The following is a 17,449-nucleotide window of genomic DNA, read 5'->3' on the forward strand; positions in this document are numbered from 1 at the left end:
ACACAATTGCTAGTTATCTTGCTAAACCACCCTACAAAATGAATCACTCTGAGGCTATCGAGGTGGAACATTAGCTTATTCATTACCTCATGAGAGGGTTCATTCAATGGAGTTCTTCACCATGGGCCTCTCCAATTTTGCTGGTGAAAAAAAAGGACAGTAGTATACGCATATGTGTAGATTATCGTGGCTAAACACCGTTACTTTTAAGAACAGGTATCCATTGCCCGAAGTTGATAAACTTATTTGATAAACTCACCCCATGCTCGTATCTTTACAAAGATAGATCTGCGGTCGGGGTATCATCAAGTACACAATAGACTTGTTGATATACCCAAAACTACTTTATGAACAAGATGTGGACAATGTGAGTTTTTGGTTATGCCCTTTGGGTTGACCAATGCACCAGCTACTTTCATAACGTTTATGGGCAATGTCTTGAAACCATATCCAAGCAAACTTATTATCGTTTTCCTCGATGGCATCCTAGTGTATAGTGCCTCTGAAGAAGAGCACTTACAACATCTGAAGCAGATGTTTGAATTACTGTAACAAAACAAGTTATATGCCAAGGAATCCAAGTGTAATTTTCTCAAAGATGAGTCACTATTTGGGACTCGTAAGTTCGGTTGCCGATCTTCATATAGATAAATCCAAAGTGGATGCCATTCGTAGATGGCTTTCTAACAAAAATATGGAAGAGCTTCAAACTTTCTTATGACTTGTAGATTTTTACCGACGTAACTACACTTGTACTGTTGTTTCTATGATAAACCAATTGAAAGCCAATCGAAAAACCTTTTAGCGAGGCGAAGCTCAATAGCAAAGTATCAGTAGTCTCAAGGTCGTGTTTTTCAACGCACCGTACCTTTCCACGCGCATTTTGACAGGCATACCCCTCGTCGATATACGCGTCGATACAGACGTGGTAATACATGTGGCAGTGCCTGTCGAAAGGCGAGTATTTCCACGCGTATATCGACGAGAAAAATTTGAGAAAAAAAAACCAAATCCGTGCGCAGACGATCATTTTCGCCTTTGAGCGCGCGCACAGATCTAGCCTTTGGAAACCTGTAACGCAGGTATTATTGATGTCTCCCCCCCCCCCTCTCTCTCTCTCTCTCTCTCTCTCAAGCTACATCGTTTGTGTGTGTGTGTGTAGGAAAGAGAGAGAGAGAGAGAGAGAGAGAGAGAGAGAGAGAGAGAGAGAGAAATGTGTGTGTGTGTGTGTGTAAGAAACTATAGAGAGAGAGAGAGCCAAAGATAGAGGTAGAGAAAGAGAGATAATTAACTAGAGATAGCTACGGAGAGAGAGAGAGAGAGAGAGAGAGAGAGAGAGAGAGAGAGAGAGAGAGATAGTAGTAGATAGAGAAAGTCGGCGTGAAAGAGTTAGCTTGGCTGATCAATTGTGTGAAAAGGACAAAAACTCTCTCTATCTCTTTCTCTCCCTCTAAAAGAAACTATGGAACTAAAAGAGGAAAAGGGGTTTTGCCCGCTACATGCATTGTCATGTACACCTGGGAGAGCACGTATGTGTCTACCCATATAGGATTTGACCAATAAAGACGAGATTTTGACCCGGTGGTCATGAACTCCGTACACCTCTGGACCGAGGTGTGCAGAGATCGGGCAAGGCTAGAGAATGCGAGGTAGTTTACATTGTGAGAAGTATATATATTGAAACAACATTCATAATCATTGTAGATGGTAACGTCATCAACTAACGTGGAGGAAAAGATTGCATGCTCGTGCACGCTCTAAGGTCCGACCAATCTAGAGCCAAGGATGGAAGCAGAGGAGGGCTTACAGACAGAAGACGACGGCATGGAGGAGATGCTGGATGCCTTCTTTCAGACAAGCGAGAAGAACGATGATGTGTGCCTATCTCCTGAAGACATGTTGAGAAAGTTGACACGTCAACCAATCTATGAAGGCGCCAAAATATCTGTGCTTTGTACTTGTCTGTCATTTTTAAATCTGCAGTCAGTGTACGGGTGGTCAGATGCAAGCGTCACTGCTTTGTTTAGGTATGTAACTTACAAAAGAGATTTTTCGATTGCAACTGTGGCGTGCTTGGGGAGCTTTTAATTTAATGTGGCTTAAACAGGTTGTTGCGGGAGCAACTACTCCTGGTTGGCAATGAAATGCCTTCCTCCAGGCCAGACGCAAAGTGACTATTGACCTCAATTGGCTTGGACTACAACAAGATTCATGCATGTCCAAATGATTGCATTCTTTTTTGCAATGAATTCGCAGATTGTCTGACGTGTCCTAAGTGCGGAGCAATGCGCTACAAACAAGATGCGGTTGGCGAGTCAGTGCCAGCTAAAGTGTTGCGGCATTTCCCTATTATTCCGAGGATAAAAAGCATGTTTCGTTGTGGTTCCATTGCAAAGTTGATGCAGTGGCATTCTAGGAATAGATCCACTGACGCAACATTTAGGGTGCCCGCTGATTCAAAGGCTTGGAGGCACATTGAAGATACCTGGCCACATTTTAAGAGTGAACCACACAATTTGCGCTTGGGCATGGCAATGGATGGAGTCAATCCATTTGGCTTGAGAAGCTCGTCATGAAGCACTTGGCCTGTGTGCCTTGTCAATTACAACCTCCTGCCGTGGCTTTCCATCAAGAAGGGTCATTTAATATTAGGCTTGATTGTGCCTGGTAAGTTCAAGGCAAAAAACATGGATGTTTATCTAGCACCACTAGTTGACGAGCTCCAGGAGTTATGGCATGGGATCGATATAGCAGATGCGGTTGAACCAGCAAGACAACAGCATGCAAGGATCCATGGACTTCTTATGTGGACTATGTATGATTGGCCACGATACGGTGAAGCTTCTGGTAATGGTGGATGATTTACAAAATTCTCGCTATTCGCAAGCACTGAGGCGAAGCCGAACAACTAGAGGCTTACCCTTGCCAGATTGTCTCGCTCCTCTACCTGAATTCCCTACAATGGCATGGTTGGACAAGACAGTGAGAGAAGCTCGACAGATCGGAGAACCAATATCTCCAGAAGAGGAAGAGCTGGCTATTGGATGTGACTGGAGGTATCGTACATACATGGCACTGTGGTCGCATGGAAAGCATTTCAGAACACAACAAAATGATAGCAGAAGAAACACGTTTGACAGTGGGGTAATGGTTAGTTTTATGCAAAAGAGCAGGGCCAGTGCCACAGACACGAATGAGAGCACTAGCAACCTGGATTATTGTGGTCTGGTGTCAGATATCTTGAAAGTCAGCTTTAGACGGTTTGAGATGTTTTTGTTGGATGTGAAGTGGTTCAAGGTGATTACTTCTGATCGCAATGCAACGGTACGCAGAGATGAAAACAAGCTTGTGCAGATAGATTATACAAAGGTTTGGACAGATGTGAGCGACACGTTTGCTCTCCCCGAACATTGCGAGCAAGTGGTCTTTGTACCGAACCCTCGAGAGCGACAATGGTGGTTTGTGGTTCAGGTTGAAATAAATAATTATTTGAAGGGCAAGATACTACTGTGACATTAGATGAGATGGACGAAGGTATTGCAGAGGAAGCTGAAAGATATACGAGGGATGACGCAGACGAGGCAGATATGACACTTGTAGATGAAGATGCAATGGATGAAGACAATCAGTCAAAACGAGTTGGGACAGAGTTATGTCTGCAGTTAGAGATAGACGATGATACGGTGTAGGATGTTATCGATGATGCCTCACTAATCGAGGCCTGTAAGTGTTTGTGTGAAGACGTTGATTTAAAATTAAGCTCTTTCTTGATTTAAACAAAGGTGTTCTGACGCTTTCTTTTATTTTCTTTGTGCAGGACTTTAGTATGGCAGACCAATCGGCAAATCCCGCTTCTATGAGTGCGGATGCATTTATAGGCTTTATCACACGGATGACGTCCATTCAGATGGCAGATGCGTCTCAGTATTGGATAGCCAGAGGTACGAGTACCACGCCTCTGGGCTTCACACCCGAGGGTCCGACGCCTATGGGGGGACGCCTATGGGTACGATGCCTGCGAGATCTCCCATCACGGCCGCTTCGACACCTAGGGGTACGGAAGAGGCGGGTACGGCAGCATCTCCGCAGCACAAGCGCACTCGCCGATCTCGACGATCGACAGGTGAAGGTAGTGGTTGCTATGGAGGAGTGTCCACAGATGCTTCGATCCCTCCTCGCTCACGACCTCCATCCTACCCAGACACACCTCTCGACACATCTCTTATCACACCTCGGACACCTTGGGGGACACATGATCCTAGTGCCTCTAAGGTCTGTACTGTACGGGCAGATCGACATGTTGACATGGATAGTGTCGGGACTGAGATGAGACAACGGATTCGTCAGCTTGCGGAGCTGCAATTTTCTACTACCATCATGACGTCTTGGCCTGATCAGGATCGCAACAAAATCAATTATATAGTGGAGACCATCATGAGAGAGTATCAACATGCTCCGGGTTCAGAGGAGCTTCCGAAGAGGTGGATCACGAATGTTGCACGGGACACCGTAGAACATCGTCGAGATGCAGCTCGTCGGGCTTTCAGGCAGGGCTCGCCGAAGGCTTCGGACAATTCACACGAGTCGTGGCTGCAGATCAGGGAGGATGAGCAGACAGCGGACACGAGGTTCAGACAGCAACTCTCACCGCGAAGGTACGTAGGACGACCAGGGGCACATCTCATTTTGGCAGCGAAGGCTTCGACACTTTTCGCTATGAGTTTGTGAGTTTCCAATCTAATCCTAGCTATGACGTTTTTTTTCAAGAGCGATGAATCATGTATTTTTAATAATTACTTTTATTTTTGTATAAATGCAGAATCTTGCAATGCATCGAGCCCCGACACGCCAAGAGGAGACAGATGATATTCGAGAGGCATTTATGAAGTGCCGCAAGAAAGCCTGTAGATTAGGAGACCTTAGAGTCTCGCTGATCGATTGAGGTGAGACGCTTGATCGAGACAAATAATATGTGTGAGTTGACTTGATTAATTAAGAATATGTGAAGTAATATCATACTAATTTTGTGACTTATCCCTTTATGTGCAGGTTGTGACACGCGAGTCATCAATGGATTTCTATATATGTTTTGTGAGACACAGACACATCTTTGTGTTTCTTTCTTGTATAGACATGATTATGGTTATTGTTTAATGTTTATGGACGTTATGGTTATTGTTTTGTTTATGGTTATGTTTAACTTTATGGTTATGGTTATCGTTATCGTTATGGTTTTAATCAATATGGTTATGGTTATGGTTTTGCACAAAGTTCATTATATATGAAGTTCGTTATGGTTATGATTTTGTACAAAGTTCGTTTCATTTCTTCCATTAAGTTGTGCCTTAAATCTCATGTGAGATCTTACATGGATATCATGTAGGAGACGTATACATATGGTATTTTTTGAAAAGTTTATGTTAAAAAGGGAACTCTGCCGAAATTTTTACGGGAGCACGATTGATTTTTGTGTTACTCGCTTTCTTGGACAGAGGACAGGCAATCTGGCTGTGGCTGTGTCCATCTTTTCATTGGACACAGGCAAGGCTGCCTGTCCTCTGTCCAATATATTTTTTTTTAATATGATGGTCGAAATACACGTCGATATGAGCGTCGAAATATGCGTAGTTCAATGTAGATTTATCGACGCATATTTTGACGATTTCACAAGAACGAAGATTTCAACGCAATTTTGGACGGCTCGCGTCGAAATCTGTGTTGAAGGCACCTGTTTTTGTTGTAGTGTCATGCTATTTTCGTGCAGGAGAGAAGGCCAATTATATTTGGAAGCAAGAAACTTGCTGCTGCACAACAAAATTACTCTGCTTATTGTGCAATAATGTCTGCTTTGAAAACTTGGCGACATTATTTGTATGGGGCTCAATTTAAAATTGTGTTCGACCGTGAAAGTAAAACTGAGTTACACAGCAAACCGATTTGAAGGGTCGAAAAACTAGGTGAGTTGAAATTCTTCAAGAGTATGACACACAACTCCACTATCATCAAGAACGATACAATGTGGTAGTTGATGCTCGTAGTTGTATGCCTAAAATCAACTCTTCTCTTTACAGAGCTTTAAAGGGAGTCTTTGGAATCTTTAAAGGGCAAATATGAGCATGATGATGCATACTCCAAGGTATGGAGCCATGTGAAAATAAAGGTTCCTTCTTAGTCCAATGTTGACAGTATGTCTTTTTCCTCCACAAGCAATTCTCCTTTTTCGAGTGAGGCTACAAAGATGAAAGAATCTTTCCATAAATGATGAGTACCTGCTCCACAAGAAGAGAGTTTGTGTACCAGTAGACACATACATTTGGCGCCAAATTATTTATGAATGACATGACAGCCCTAGTGTAGGGTACCCAAGTGTAAAGAAAATTTATGTACTTGTCCGACGAGAGTTTTAATGGCCCAAGTTTGTACGGTATGTTCAAGACTATGTCTTACATTACCAAAATATCGAGTTAATAATGTGGGCCTTTTAAGATACTGAAGCAAATTTATGGTTTGCACACTCTTTGCGTACGCTCTCTCATATTCATCCGATATTTTATGTAAATCATTATCGTAAACGTTTGCATAAAGACGGCAATGTCATTGACCAAAGGATTTTGGTTAATTTCTAACATGGCCGCATGAACACGAGCTCCTCTATCTCTCCTTTTGGTTGATTACATTGAACCTCAAACCTAGCTGCATGAACCCAAGCTTCTCTATGTTGTGAGCTCTCTCTCTCTCTCTCTCTCTCTCTCTCTCTCTCTCCCCCCTACGACATTAAATTTCTCTTCTCTCTCTCTCTCTCTCTCTCTCTCTCTCTCTCTCTCTCTCTCTCTCCTACAACATTAAATTTCTCTTCTTCTCTCTCTCTCTCTCTCTCTCTCTCTCGCCATTATGTGCCAACGATTTTTTAAAAAAACGTTACTAGCATGAATCTGAGGCGATGTCCTCAACAATTAAAACGGTAATAGCTCGAGGAAGGTTTTTGAGAACGCTCAAGCAACAATTGGGATGCATTGGCGATAGAGTCATCCTCACCACAAGGCGGAGGGAGTAGAATGCGTGGGGGCTTGGGACACGGAGGGAAGCCACTGGAGCTACACAGGTGGAGCGAGCTGTGACAAGTCATGAGGAGGGGAATATATATTTTTTAAAGTAAGTGAAATCGTTTGTTGCAACATGGGCATGCATTCGGATGGCTTAGGCTAGCACCCATAGGGTTATTGTACGATCTGTTAGAGGGTTCAAATCCATGCATCTCAGTTTTGATGGATAATTATGAAAAGAGAGCTTGCACCAAATGGCATCTAGGCAGACTCCAACCAATAAATTGGAGAACGTACCAGTATATAGTTAATACGTTAAGTGGGGCATCCTGTAAATCACCATGCATCTTAAGCATTAAAGAAATGTTTTAAAATGCCATGCTAGAGTACTATGCTTATATCACCATGGACAGTTTTGTGCTCTAAAGCTCTAATTCACATCTAAAAATAGACAAGGCCGTCAAAATGCAGACGGAAGCATTGTCTGTGGTAATTTTTAATTTTCCAATAGTCGAATGAAAATGTGTGCATAGAATCGGACTCGGACGATCGCCACATGGAGAAGGAAACAGAAACCTTATTTTCTTCGGATTCTCAGTTTTTGGCAAATTGATGAAACAGTATACAAGCTGAGCAAACTCAAGGAGTCTAATGACCACTAAGCACTTTCGAAATGTGCCCTCAGAAACGGCAAGCCCAGAGCCATGGGGGGCTGCTTCATAAGGGAATGCGCATGAGATAGAGAGGTCAAATGTTGTGTTTACACTAGGGCAAAATTTGGCAAGAGGAACACGGGCTTGACATGGCTAATGGCAAGTGCAACAGGGATTGGATGGGCAAGAGGCAAGGTGGGACAATGGTTCGAGCAGTCAAGGGTTCTTGTCAAATCAGATGCGGTTAAGAGCCTTGCACTTGTTTCATCATCTGCAATCCTCAGCCGGGTTTACTTCCGTGACAGGCGAGCTCAAAAACATTATGACAAGTTTGTTAAGGCCCCTGGGACCTGCACTGGGGATGGGAAGGCACGGCATGGGCATTGCAATGAGATCACGCACAGGCTAATATCATGAGCAGCATATCCTACATGGCTTCCAGCTCAGTCCCATAATTCAGGGAGTTTTGGATGGCACCTCTTCATTGCCCATATTTAGCGACATGTTCGGCTTTGTCTTTCCAGCCCAAAACATAGCGGATTTGGACAGCACCATGGGCCTGCCCAAATTTGGTGGAGCCTCCTTCAACCAACCGGTGCCAACTGCATGGATTAGCTTCATTGAGAGTTGTGATCAAGCTTCCAAGTGCGCAGCATTTTGTCTTGGCGACCATCCCCCACGGAAGCAGGTAATTTGATTGAACGGAAAAAAGGTTTTCTGAGCACTGATCCCACAGCTGGAAAACAGCACATGCCCAAATCTGCAGGGGTTTAAGCCATTTTTTTTCAACCGGCTTATAAAGAGAACGTATTAAAGCTCCCAGTTTACTTAATTCCGAACAAGATAAAAACATTTCTTGATTAAAAAATCCTCTTGAAATAAACAAAAAAAAAAGAGCTGTGCACAATGTGGCCATCGTGTTCAAACTCCATTTCAGAAGCAAAACTTGAAAAACATGCACAGTATGTTTTTCTGCCAGACATACAAGTATAGTGTCCTGACATATAGTTACAGTAGTAAAAAAATAGCTTAGTTTGAGCAAAGCCAGTTTTTATAAGGTGCAGTAGCGCACAAGTCTACATGTAGAAGAGCTCCGGGCTTTCAATTGATCAAAGAGCAGGCCCTCCTTGAGAAGTTCAGTGTGAGACCAGCTTGAGTAAAGTGGCCTTAGCCTCACTAAGACCCGGACCGGACTTTAAACAGGATAGAGCCAGTACAAACAGGAAAAAGGAAAGCACCACCCAAGGACAAAAGGATGACTGATAAAGGCCAGGGGGAAGCCTCTCCTTGAAGGGTAAGAGGTGCCTTGGCAGCTACCAAAAAAAAAATGATTGCAGAAGATACTTAGTCTATTAGTCTCATGATGGCTGTGGCCAAAGCAACTTCTACCCCTCAGTAGATTCATGGACCTATCAGTAGACCTGCACCAGGCTGCAACAGCTCACAAGTCAGATAAAGTATGTCCACCAGGGGAGCACTCTCCAGCAGCCGCCCTCTTAACTGCCTGGAGGGCGACAACTCAGATGCAGCAGATAACAAAACGAAGCCATGTAGCTCCAATATAAGAGTAGGCCGAAAGGAGCCAAGGCAACCCACACCCACAAATTAGGACAAACAAACCCTCATAAGCACAGGCAGGCAAACACACAGCACAGCCAACACACTATTAATTTGGAATGTGATGAAGACTACATCCTCATTATCACGTCACTATACAAAGAAAAACTTCAATAGAACTGTAGTTACACTAACGCTTTATACTTGTACATTACCTCTTCCTGAATATAGATACAATCTACAGTTGCACATCACCTCCATAGGAACCACTATATACATCCTTGGCATTGGCGATGAAATCTATGTGGATGTTCGAGGTATGTGATAGAATTTGTATGACTTCTCACGTCCACTCACAGCGTCTTTTAGATGCTGCAGAATTGTACGCTCGCCAGGCAAGGCACCTGTTCCAGTAACACCTGCCCGCTCTACCGTAAGAAACATTCCATCCTCCTCTTCTTTCACTGTCACAAGCAAGGAGCCCTTGGACTCCACAATACCATTACTTGCAGAGATTAATGTTAACTGGACCCCGTTTGATACTGCATCTGCTTTGAAGGGAAGAGGCAAAGGCAGTTCGCTTGATGAGGCAAAGGTCATGGCCCACTCCTGAACAACCTCAACAATCTGCAAACATAATATCAAATTCCGAGCTCAATAGAATGGAGATAATGAACAATCAAGTAGAAACAATTTGCTAGCTTCAAGAATCTCTATATGGTTTTCTTTGGAGTAGTTGCATGATTTGAAGATCTGGCATCTTCTAGAGAGCCTATGCACATATGCCAAAATATGGCCACTCTCAATGGAAACGTCTTATTGGCTTCAAGGACATAGAAGCAACTAAAAATGATTTAAAAGAGCAAAACTCCAAGCCACATCTATTTGATTAAGAGACCGGTCACAAAGAGTACACACCAGCACCAGCACCACAGCCATTAGCACTCAAGGAGATTGTGACAATTAGCAGTACAAGCTTTCAATCAATTCTCAAATTTAATTCCAAAGGCACAAGAATCATGAAACTCTACCTCAAAGGCATTCTCAATTTCTCACACTGTATTCACCTGCAAAATGAGTGTAGTCGAAGGCACCAAATACATTACCCAAATAAGGGAACTTCTAAGTAGCACATAAGGCTTACTTTTCAATGTTCAGATTTTGGTTCCATGGCCCAGATGATAATATGCCAACAATGTGAGGTTATCTGTTCTCAAGAGCATCTTTTATGTACCCCTTTTACAATGTTAAGCTAGGGCATACACTTTATATTTCCATATACGTGTGGATAAAGGACAAAACAAATATGATTCAAGCCTGGGAGTTGGATCATATGTATCCCTAAATATTTCAAATATTTCACAAAATAAAAGAAACATGTTAGTTGCGTTAAATAACAAATGGCATTTGAAATTTGAAAGCATATACAAACTCAAAGGCTAGTATTCACACTAGGTATGAGACGAGCATAACAAGCTTTGTCAATGGCTAAAAGAGCCAAAGTACGACTGACGCTTATCACGGCCCTAATTCCTACTCATTCATTCACATGCTAAACGTATCATGAAGCTTAGCACATCCCTAATTACGAATCTTCCATTCGCATTGTAGATGTATCATGCATCATTCATGTATGAATCCAACCTGGCTTCAATGAACGGTACCAAAACCTTACTCTTTACTGCTTCAAGAAGCAGGTACTTCATTTTCTTCACACTAATTCAAAAACAAACATCAATGAGAACCATATGAGAGCAACCTTAGGGGCTTCATTCGAATTGACAGCTAACTTGAAGATATCTGAGGTACAGGAGCGCCCAAATAAGCCAAACCAGTCCCTAGCTTTTTCCTCGTGTTTAGTCTTGGAGTTGGGCTCTGGGCGCCGCATACCCCAAGACCATAGCCACCAAAATGCACCTGCTTTCATCTTGAAGTCTGCATCCATTCGTGCCTTCTGCTGACCTGGTGTCTCAGTTCGCCAGCTTGCTGTGAACAAGTCATGTTAGAAGCATGCCAGCGCACACAACCATCGAGCATGAGATTGCACATGACATGCAAGAAATAGAGGGAAAAAATGAAATGATGACAGGAGACACTCCCAAAATGAAGCCAGCAAGTAATAAAATCAAAAGTTAGGAGTATCTTAGGCCTGTGTCACACACGTCCGCCTGGACATGTGTGACTTTGAGTTGGCACAAAACTACTGGCAGGAAGCTGCACCTGCGAGAGACTTTTGTAGCCCGAGGTTAGCCCCTTGCCCATAAACAAAAATAGCGGACATTCCTGTGTGTGACAGCGAGGGCGCCCAATTTTGCTTGTTCAGGCGTGTCCGGGCGCCCTCGTGTGACAGGGGCCTTAATGCAAGCCTAAGAGACCAAACCTTCCGGCATTAGCTACTACATGAGTGATAGATCTCTCAAAAACTACAGTTACAGAACTTTTCCTGATAGAGTAGCTATATTTACACAAAAATAGAAACGAAACCAACCTCGAATGGTCTTTATATGGCGTTTTAAAATTGAAGGCCAAAGCCAATCCTATCATGTTCTCAGCTATACTTACAAATCTATGTCAAGCGTTACACACTGTGATGACCTCTTTCTAAGAGATTTTTAGTTACCTGTATCATTTGACTTGAAGCTGGCATTAATTTTGCGCTTAAACGTATTTGCTGCCATAAAAACATTGCTTGGGCGTTCCCAGCCTCCCCCATAAACACCATTGCTAGCCTTGGGCTGTGGTCGCATGAGGTACTCCAAAATGGGCAGGTCCTCCTTATCAACATAGTGAATGCAATTCACAGGACATGCTTCCAAAGCAACCTAAAAATCAAACTTCCCGTAAGTAAAAAACAAGCAGTCGCTAGCCTTTTTTTTTTTTTTGAGAAAAAGAACAACAGCAATACATAAAAACATAATCTTTCAAAAAATCTTGGTAGGTAGCTGATACCAGTAACCACATTCACACAAATGCAAGAGACACAGTAGATGTCATTACCTATATTAGTTGTTTGTATCTTGCTATCATGATACATCTGACTCCGGAACTCTAGAATCATAAACTGTGAAATAGTGAGGGATGGAGATATGATTAACCTTGATCTGAGAATCTGAATCTGCCCATTGTGATGTCACTCGGGCAGTCCCGCATGCCTCATCCATTGCAAACGTCCTTCTGGCATTGAATACACATTCCCTGCAACCTGTTGATAGCAGCATGACTGTCAAAGAAGATGTAAAGCTGGGAAAAAAAAAACTTGAGAAAAAGGTACTTGGGTATGCGGCAGGCCATTGAGATGTTAGAAGCATACAAGAACCAAACCACAGAGAAAGAGAGAAGGGGGTGGTGGTATAATGGGAGAGGGGGGGGGGGGTGTTTAAGGTCATCGGTGTAATTTATAAACAGGGTAAGGTCTATACCTATGCAAGAATTTTCATCAACAAATATAGCCTGAGGCCGGTCAGGTCCATTCCAACTACTGTAAGCAAAGCCAGTGAAAGGCCCGCTTGCACTCTCATTGCGAACTGTGCCTGCATTGAAACTGGAAAATCTGTATGCGTGCCGCAATTCATCGCTTGTCAAAGTTTGATATGCTTCATTTAATAGCAAGGTCATGGGATGGCCCTGCTTTGACAAAGCTTCTTTTACTAGAATTGCCAAAGTTACACTTAATAAGGCATTCAAGGATGCATACACTCTTTCAAGGTAAAGCAGAAGCACATTACAAAAGGTCAAATTTCGAGCATGGTGAGAAGTATTATAGTTCATGACAAACATTAACCCAAAACTTTTAAAAAAAGATTGATTCATTCAAATATCTGGAAAATTGAGAGCTGATTCTTGACAAAATGCACACACACACACACACGCACACAGACACAAACGAGATTATGCAGTCACACAACTTCACATATGCAGGTATAAGGCGGTGATAAATCACCTCAGGGCCAGCAATATCCGGGTGATGTTTCTTCTGCAAAAGGCGGTATGCTTTTCGAATTTCTTCATATGAAGCATCCACACTAACACCAAGAATCTCATAATAATCCTTGTGAGTAGCATCTGCTGACAAGCTCATACGATTGGAGGAGGCGTGGGCAATGATTCTACAGCAGGAAAAAAACTCTTGTTGATACACACGACCAGGTATGCGAACCCTTCCTCTAATATGCACACACTACATGTATGAGCAAGAAGGTAAGCTCAGACACACAAACCACATGTGAACTGATGCATGCACAAACTACATGTCTAAGCAAGAAGGTTAGCTAAAAGGAACATTCCACAAAAAGGCATAAGGTCCGATCTGCACGCAGACTACAGGTCTGAGAAAGAAGGTTAGGTCAACAAAACATTGCATAAGAGGCATAAGGACCGACCCATAACGGACCCATAATGCTTAAGACCAATTCTCCCGAGTAAGACACAGCTACAAAGCCCCAATAAGCAGAAAAATCGATGGCAAAGCAAGAAGTGACAATTCAATCAAGAACTAAGGAAAAAAACACAAATTCAACCAAAACCAGACGATTGCAGGAATTAGAAACCTGGTGAGAGCCCATTTTCTGCATAAAGGTCTGCCTCGAGAAGATGAAGTGTGGAATGTGGAGCTAGGCAGCAGAGGAGAGCATGATGTCATCGCGTCTCTCCCGTTCCCTCGCCCTACGCAGAATGCGAGTACGCGCTAGGCCTACGTAGTCTTCCAGTGGAGTTCACCATTTTGTGTGCTCATTTCGTCCCAGATATTTTTCCGTGTAAAGTGCACGCCGGATGGTGTCACGCACGCTTGGACACGCATTCCAAATTTCCATGGCCGCTGGACAATGTCCAGATGTATGGGAGACCGGCCTCGTCACTTTTGGAGTGGGTCCAATAAGGCCCCCTAGGTAGTCACTAATAACTATTGGACATCTCTTTTATGGAGGGAATAGGCCGTGCCAATTTTGCTTGGGAGTTTATTAACAGGAATCTCTTTTATGGAGGGATTAGACCATTGCTTAATGAGGGCCTATAAGAGGATGGTGTAAAAATTGCAGGCTTAGTATGAGGAATCTAGAGAGCACAACAATATACAAAGGTGACGGCAATCAGTCCTAGAGGAAGGGCCAATTCAATGTTCACGCCATGTTCACATGTGTTCGCTTTGCAAGTAACAAATTGCTTTGGTGCTTCGCAAGTAGCATTTTCTAGACCTTTGGTACATGCACCGTATAGAGATATCTGCCTCTTGAATCCCTCCCCCACTGGCCAACTCCCATGCTTGTTTTCAGTAAGGTTTGTGCATGGAGAGTTGGGTCCATCAATGCTCTTTTCAATGAATGTCACAATGCCACCCCAAATGGGCAATGTGAACCTCCCACCAGGTAAACCATGAATCCATCTTGGAAGGTTCTTGTCCATGCTATGTACATTGCAACACCACTACTATATTAGATGAGCCTCGGGGATGTTGCAACTTCCTTAGATGGTCCTTGTCTCCACTTTTCACACATCTCCGTGTGTATCTCTTGACTATGTGCGTGGTGGTGTGTTGAATCATGCTTGGTTTCCATTGAAATAGGCATGATCACTCCCATCTATCCATCACATTTCTCTTGCCACCATTGAAAACCTTTCATGCTACATTCTAGTTTTCTTGAGGTTAATTTGCCATGAAGTCAATCAAGTACCTATAAATAGGACCTATTACTCCATTTTGGGGCTATCATTCACACCATATGCATCTCTTCTTTGCTTTGGGATTTTTGTCCAGAAGGTTGCCTTTTTCTTCATTGATCATTGGGCAGTCATTCTAGAGTCTAAGTCAACTCTTGTAATCGCTGATCAGTTGCTTCTAGTAATCATTACGCTCTCTTTTGTAGCTTAATCTGATGCCAATTGTACTATTCCAGTATATGAATACATCAATTTCAATCCTTTGTTCATTTGATTTCTATCTTTTCATTTTCATTTCAGTCTCTGTCTGATTCTCGTACTATTTGAAGTCTAATACGTTCTAATCATTAACTCCAAGTCTTCAACCTAGAATAGTTGTCAAAAAGCGACCATCTCATTTCATTTTGGAGATCATGGTAGTAAGCTCAAGCTCGTGGGTGGGAACCTATCTTCTAGTTGGAGTTTGGAGTTAGCTAAAGTCCACAATGCTACCCAGACAATTAGGAAGAGGGAGGAGATCGACCACAGTGTTCGCAGAGGAACAAGACCATATCAGCATAATGGGTGAAGAGTCGGAGCTTGGCTTTGACGGTGGACCTGGCCTCGAGAATGACAAAACGAATGCTAACCTCAACAAGAGAGTGATTGAGGGACCTGTGGGTCCTCAACACTCATCTCAGTCGAGGAGAAGGCCTTCAGAGAGAGTTGAGAGATGTTCTCACTTGCACGGGTCTCAGAAAGTAGATAAGGGCAAAAGGGAAAGATCAAATAGATGGGAGCAAACGGAGTCAAAAAATAGCACATAGGAAATTTGAGAGGAATAATGAGGAGGAAAAAGTCACGGAGATAGATGATCAATAAAATGACAGGTGGGATGTTGACACTAATCATTAAAGCAAGCATAGAACCAGAGACAAAAAGTTGAGCCAAAAGGAAAATCTAGACACCTGGACCACAAATCACACCATCATAGGACTAGACATGCAAAGCGTTCCAATGACATGAGATTGTTTTTCTATATTCAAGGGTGGAAAGAAAGATGATCCCAATGTCCACATACCGGCATTTGAGCAGTACGCGTAATTGAAGCATATCAATGAGGATGAATGGGAAGAATTCTCTACATGGACCTTGAAGGATGTAGCAAGGAAGTGGTGTTACCACTATTTACCCTGCAAGCTCAATATGTACAGCAAGCTAATAAAGGAATGTCGTATAGAGTATACTAACAATATAGGTGATGAAGATATCCTATGTAAACTGGATAAGATTAAGTAGGGTAAGCTATCAATCAAAAGCTATGTTGAGAAGATAGAAGAGCTTACAAGGCAACTAATCTAGACACCTGGACCACAAACCACATCATCATAGGACTAGACATGCAAAGTGTTCCAACGACATCAGATTGTTCTCCTATATTCAAGGGTGGAAAGAAAGATGATCCCAATTTCCACATACCGCCATTCAAGAAATACGTGGAATTGAAGCATATTAATGAGGATGAATGGGAAGAATGCTTTCCATGGACCTTTAAGGATGTAGCAAGGAAGTGGTACAGCAAGATAATAAAGGAATGTCGTATAGAGTATACTGACAATAGAGGTGATGAAGATATCCTATGTGATTCTGTGAACTAAATAAGATTAAGTAGGGTAATCTATCAATCAAAAGCTATGTTGAGAAGATAAAAGATCTTACCGGGCAACTAAACGAGCCTCCTTCAAAAAAGAGAATGCAAGCTTGGTTTCTCAGTGGATTCAGAAGCAAAAAGCTCAGGAAATAGGAGGTACCAACATTAACAGAGAAGTTCAATGATCTTGTGCAAAGAGTGTTGAAACTAAAGCAACATGCCAAGAAAGAGAAGGGCCATAAGGGGAGAATGGACTCATGTGACATTGAGTCGTCAACAGAGGAGTCAGAGTCCAGCCCAACTCAAGATGATTAGTCAAAAACCAAGAAGAAAGGATTGTGGACAAAGTCAATGTCTAAACAGATTGCGAAATGTCCAAGATCATATCATAGAGATCACAAGTCTGATGATTTGGTCATGTATGGAATAATGGTAAGATTCGGATGCATCATTTTGAAAAAGGAAAGATGTATCAATGATCGCACTAACAAACCGAAAGGACCAAAGTAAGATAGAATGTCTAGTACTAGAGATAATGAGGCTATCTTGGGTTTGCTGGCCTGTGTCCCGCCGACCGTCACTAACTCCCGTCACTAACTCACTTACAGTTTCTTTTATCCAATTGTATAGATAATATATTACGAGCCTATACACACTGTCTCAAAATTGTGTGTGCTGTGTAGGAGGGCAAGGCTCACCCTCACCTATATCTGCGTACTCTCTTCTCTCTCGCATTCTCTCTTACCACTCCAACACTCGACCCAACAATTGGTATCCGAGCTTTGGCTTTGTGAGAGATGGAGTGCTACAGAGAAGTGAGCTTTCGGCTATGGTGAGATCGTTTTCGGTGGAAGCTTGAGATTGGTGAGCAACCGCTAGATCTGTGCTCATGAAAGCTTGAGGGACATTCC

At 42.8% G+C, this 17,449-nt stretch overlaps 1 protein-coding gene across 2 annotated transcripts; it reads right to left on the reverse strand.

The window, feature by feature from the left end:
* Positions 1-7,602: 7,602 nt before the first annotated feature.
* On the reverse strand, positions 7,603-13,989 carry LOC147447986 (chaperone protein dnaJ C76, chloroplastic-like). 2 transcript variants are annotated; one of them, XR_015189663.1, is made up of 8 exons: positions 13,801-13,989; positions 13,194-13,359; positions 12,673-12,877; positions 12,349-12,455; positions 11,874-12,075; positions 11,013-11,239; positions 9,469-9,880; positions 7,603-8,456 (listed from the first exon to the last, which is right to left on the reverse strand). XR_015189663.1 is itself a non-coding variant. In XM_086523879.1 (7 exons), exons 1-7 carry the CDS (start codon positions 13,890-13,892, stop codon positions 9,554-9,556), a joined length of 1,326 nt encoding a protein of 441 aa, XP_086380005.1. In that variant the 5' UTR covers positions 13,893-13,988; the 3' UTR covers positions 9,346-9,553. The 2 variants fall into 2 exon arrangements, 1 of the variants encoding a protein (XP_086380005.1); XM_086523879.1 differs by lacking the exon at positions 7,603-8,456 and having other exon boundaries at positions 9,346-9,880; positions 13,801-13,988.
* Positions 13,990-17,449: the final 3,460 nt, after the last annotated feature.

Source organism: Adiantum capillus-veneris, chromosome 11 (assembly GCF_014529385.1).
Source record: "Adiantum capillus-veneris isolate H3 chromosome 11, ASM1452938v2, whole genome shotgun sequence".
NCBI lineage: Eukaryota > Viridiplantae > Streptophyta > Polypodiopsida > Polypodiales > Pteridaceae > Adiantum > Adiantum capillus-veneris.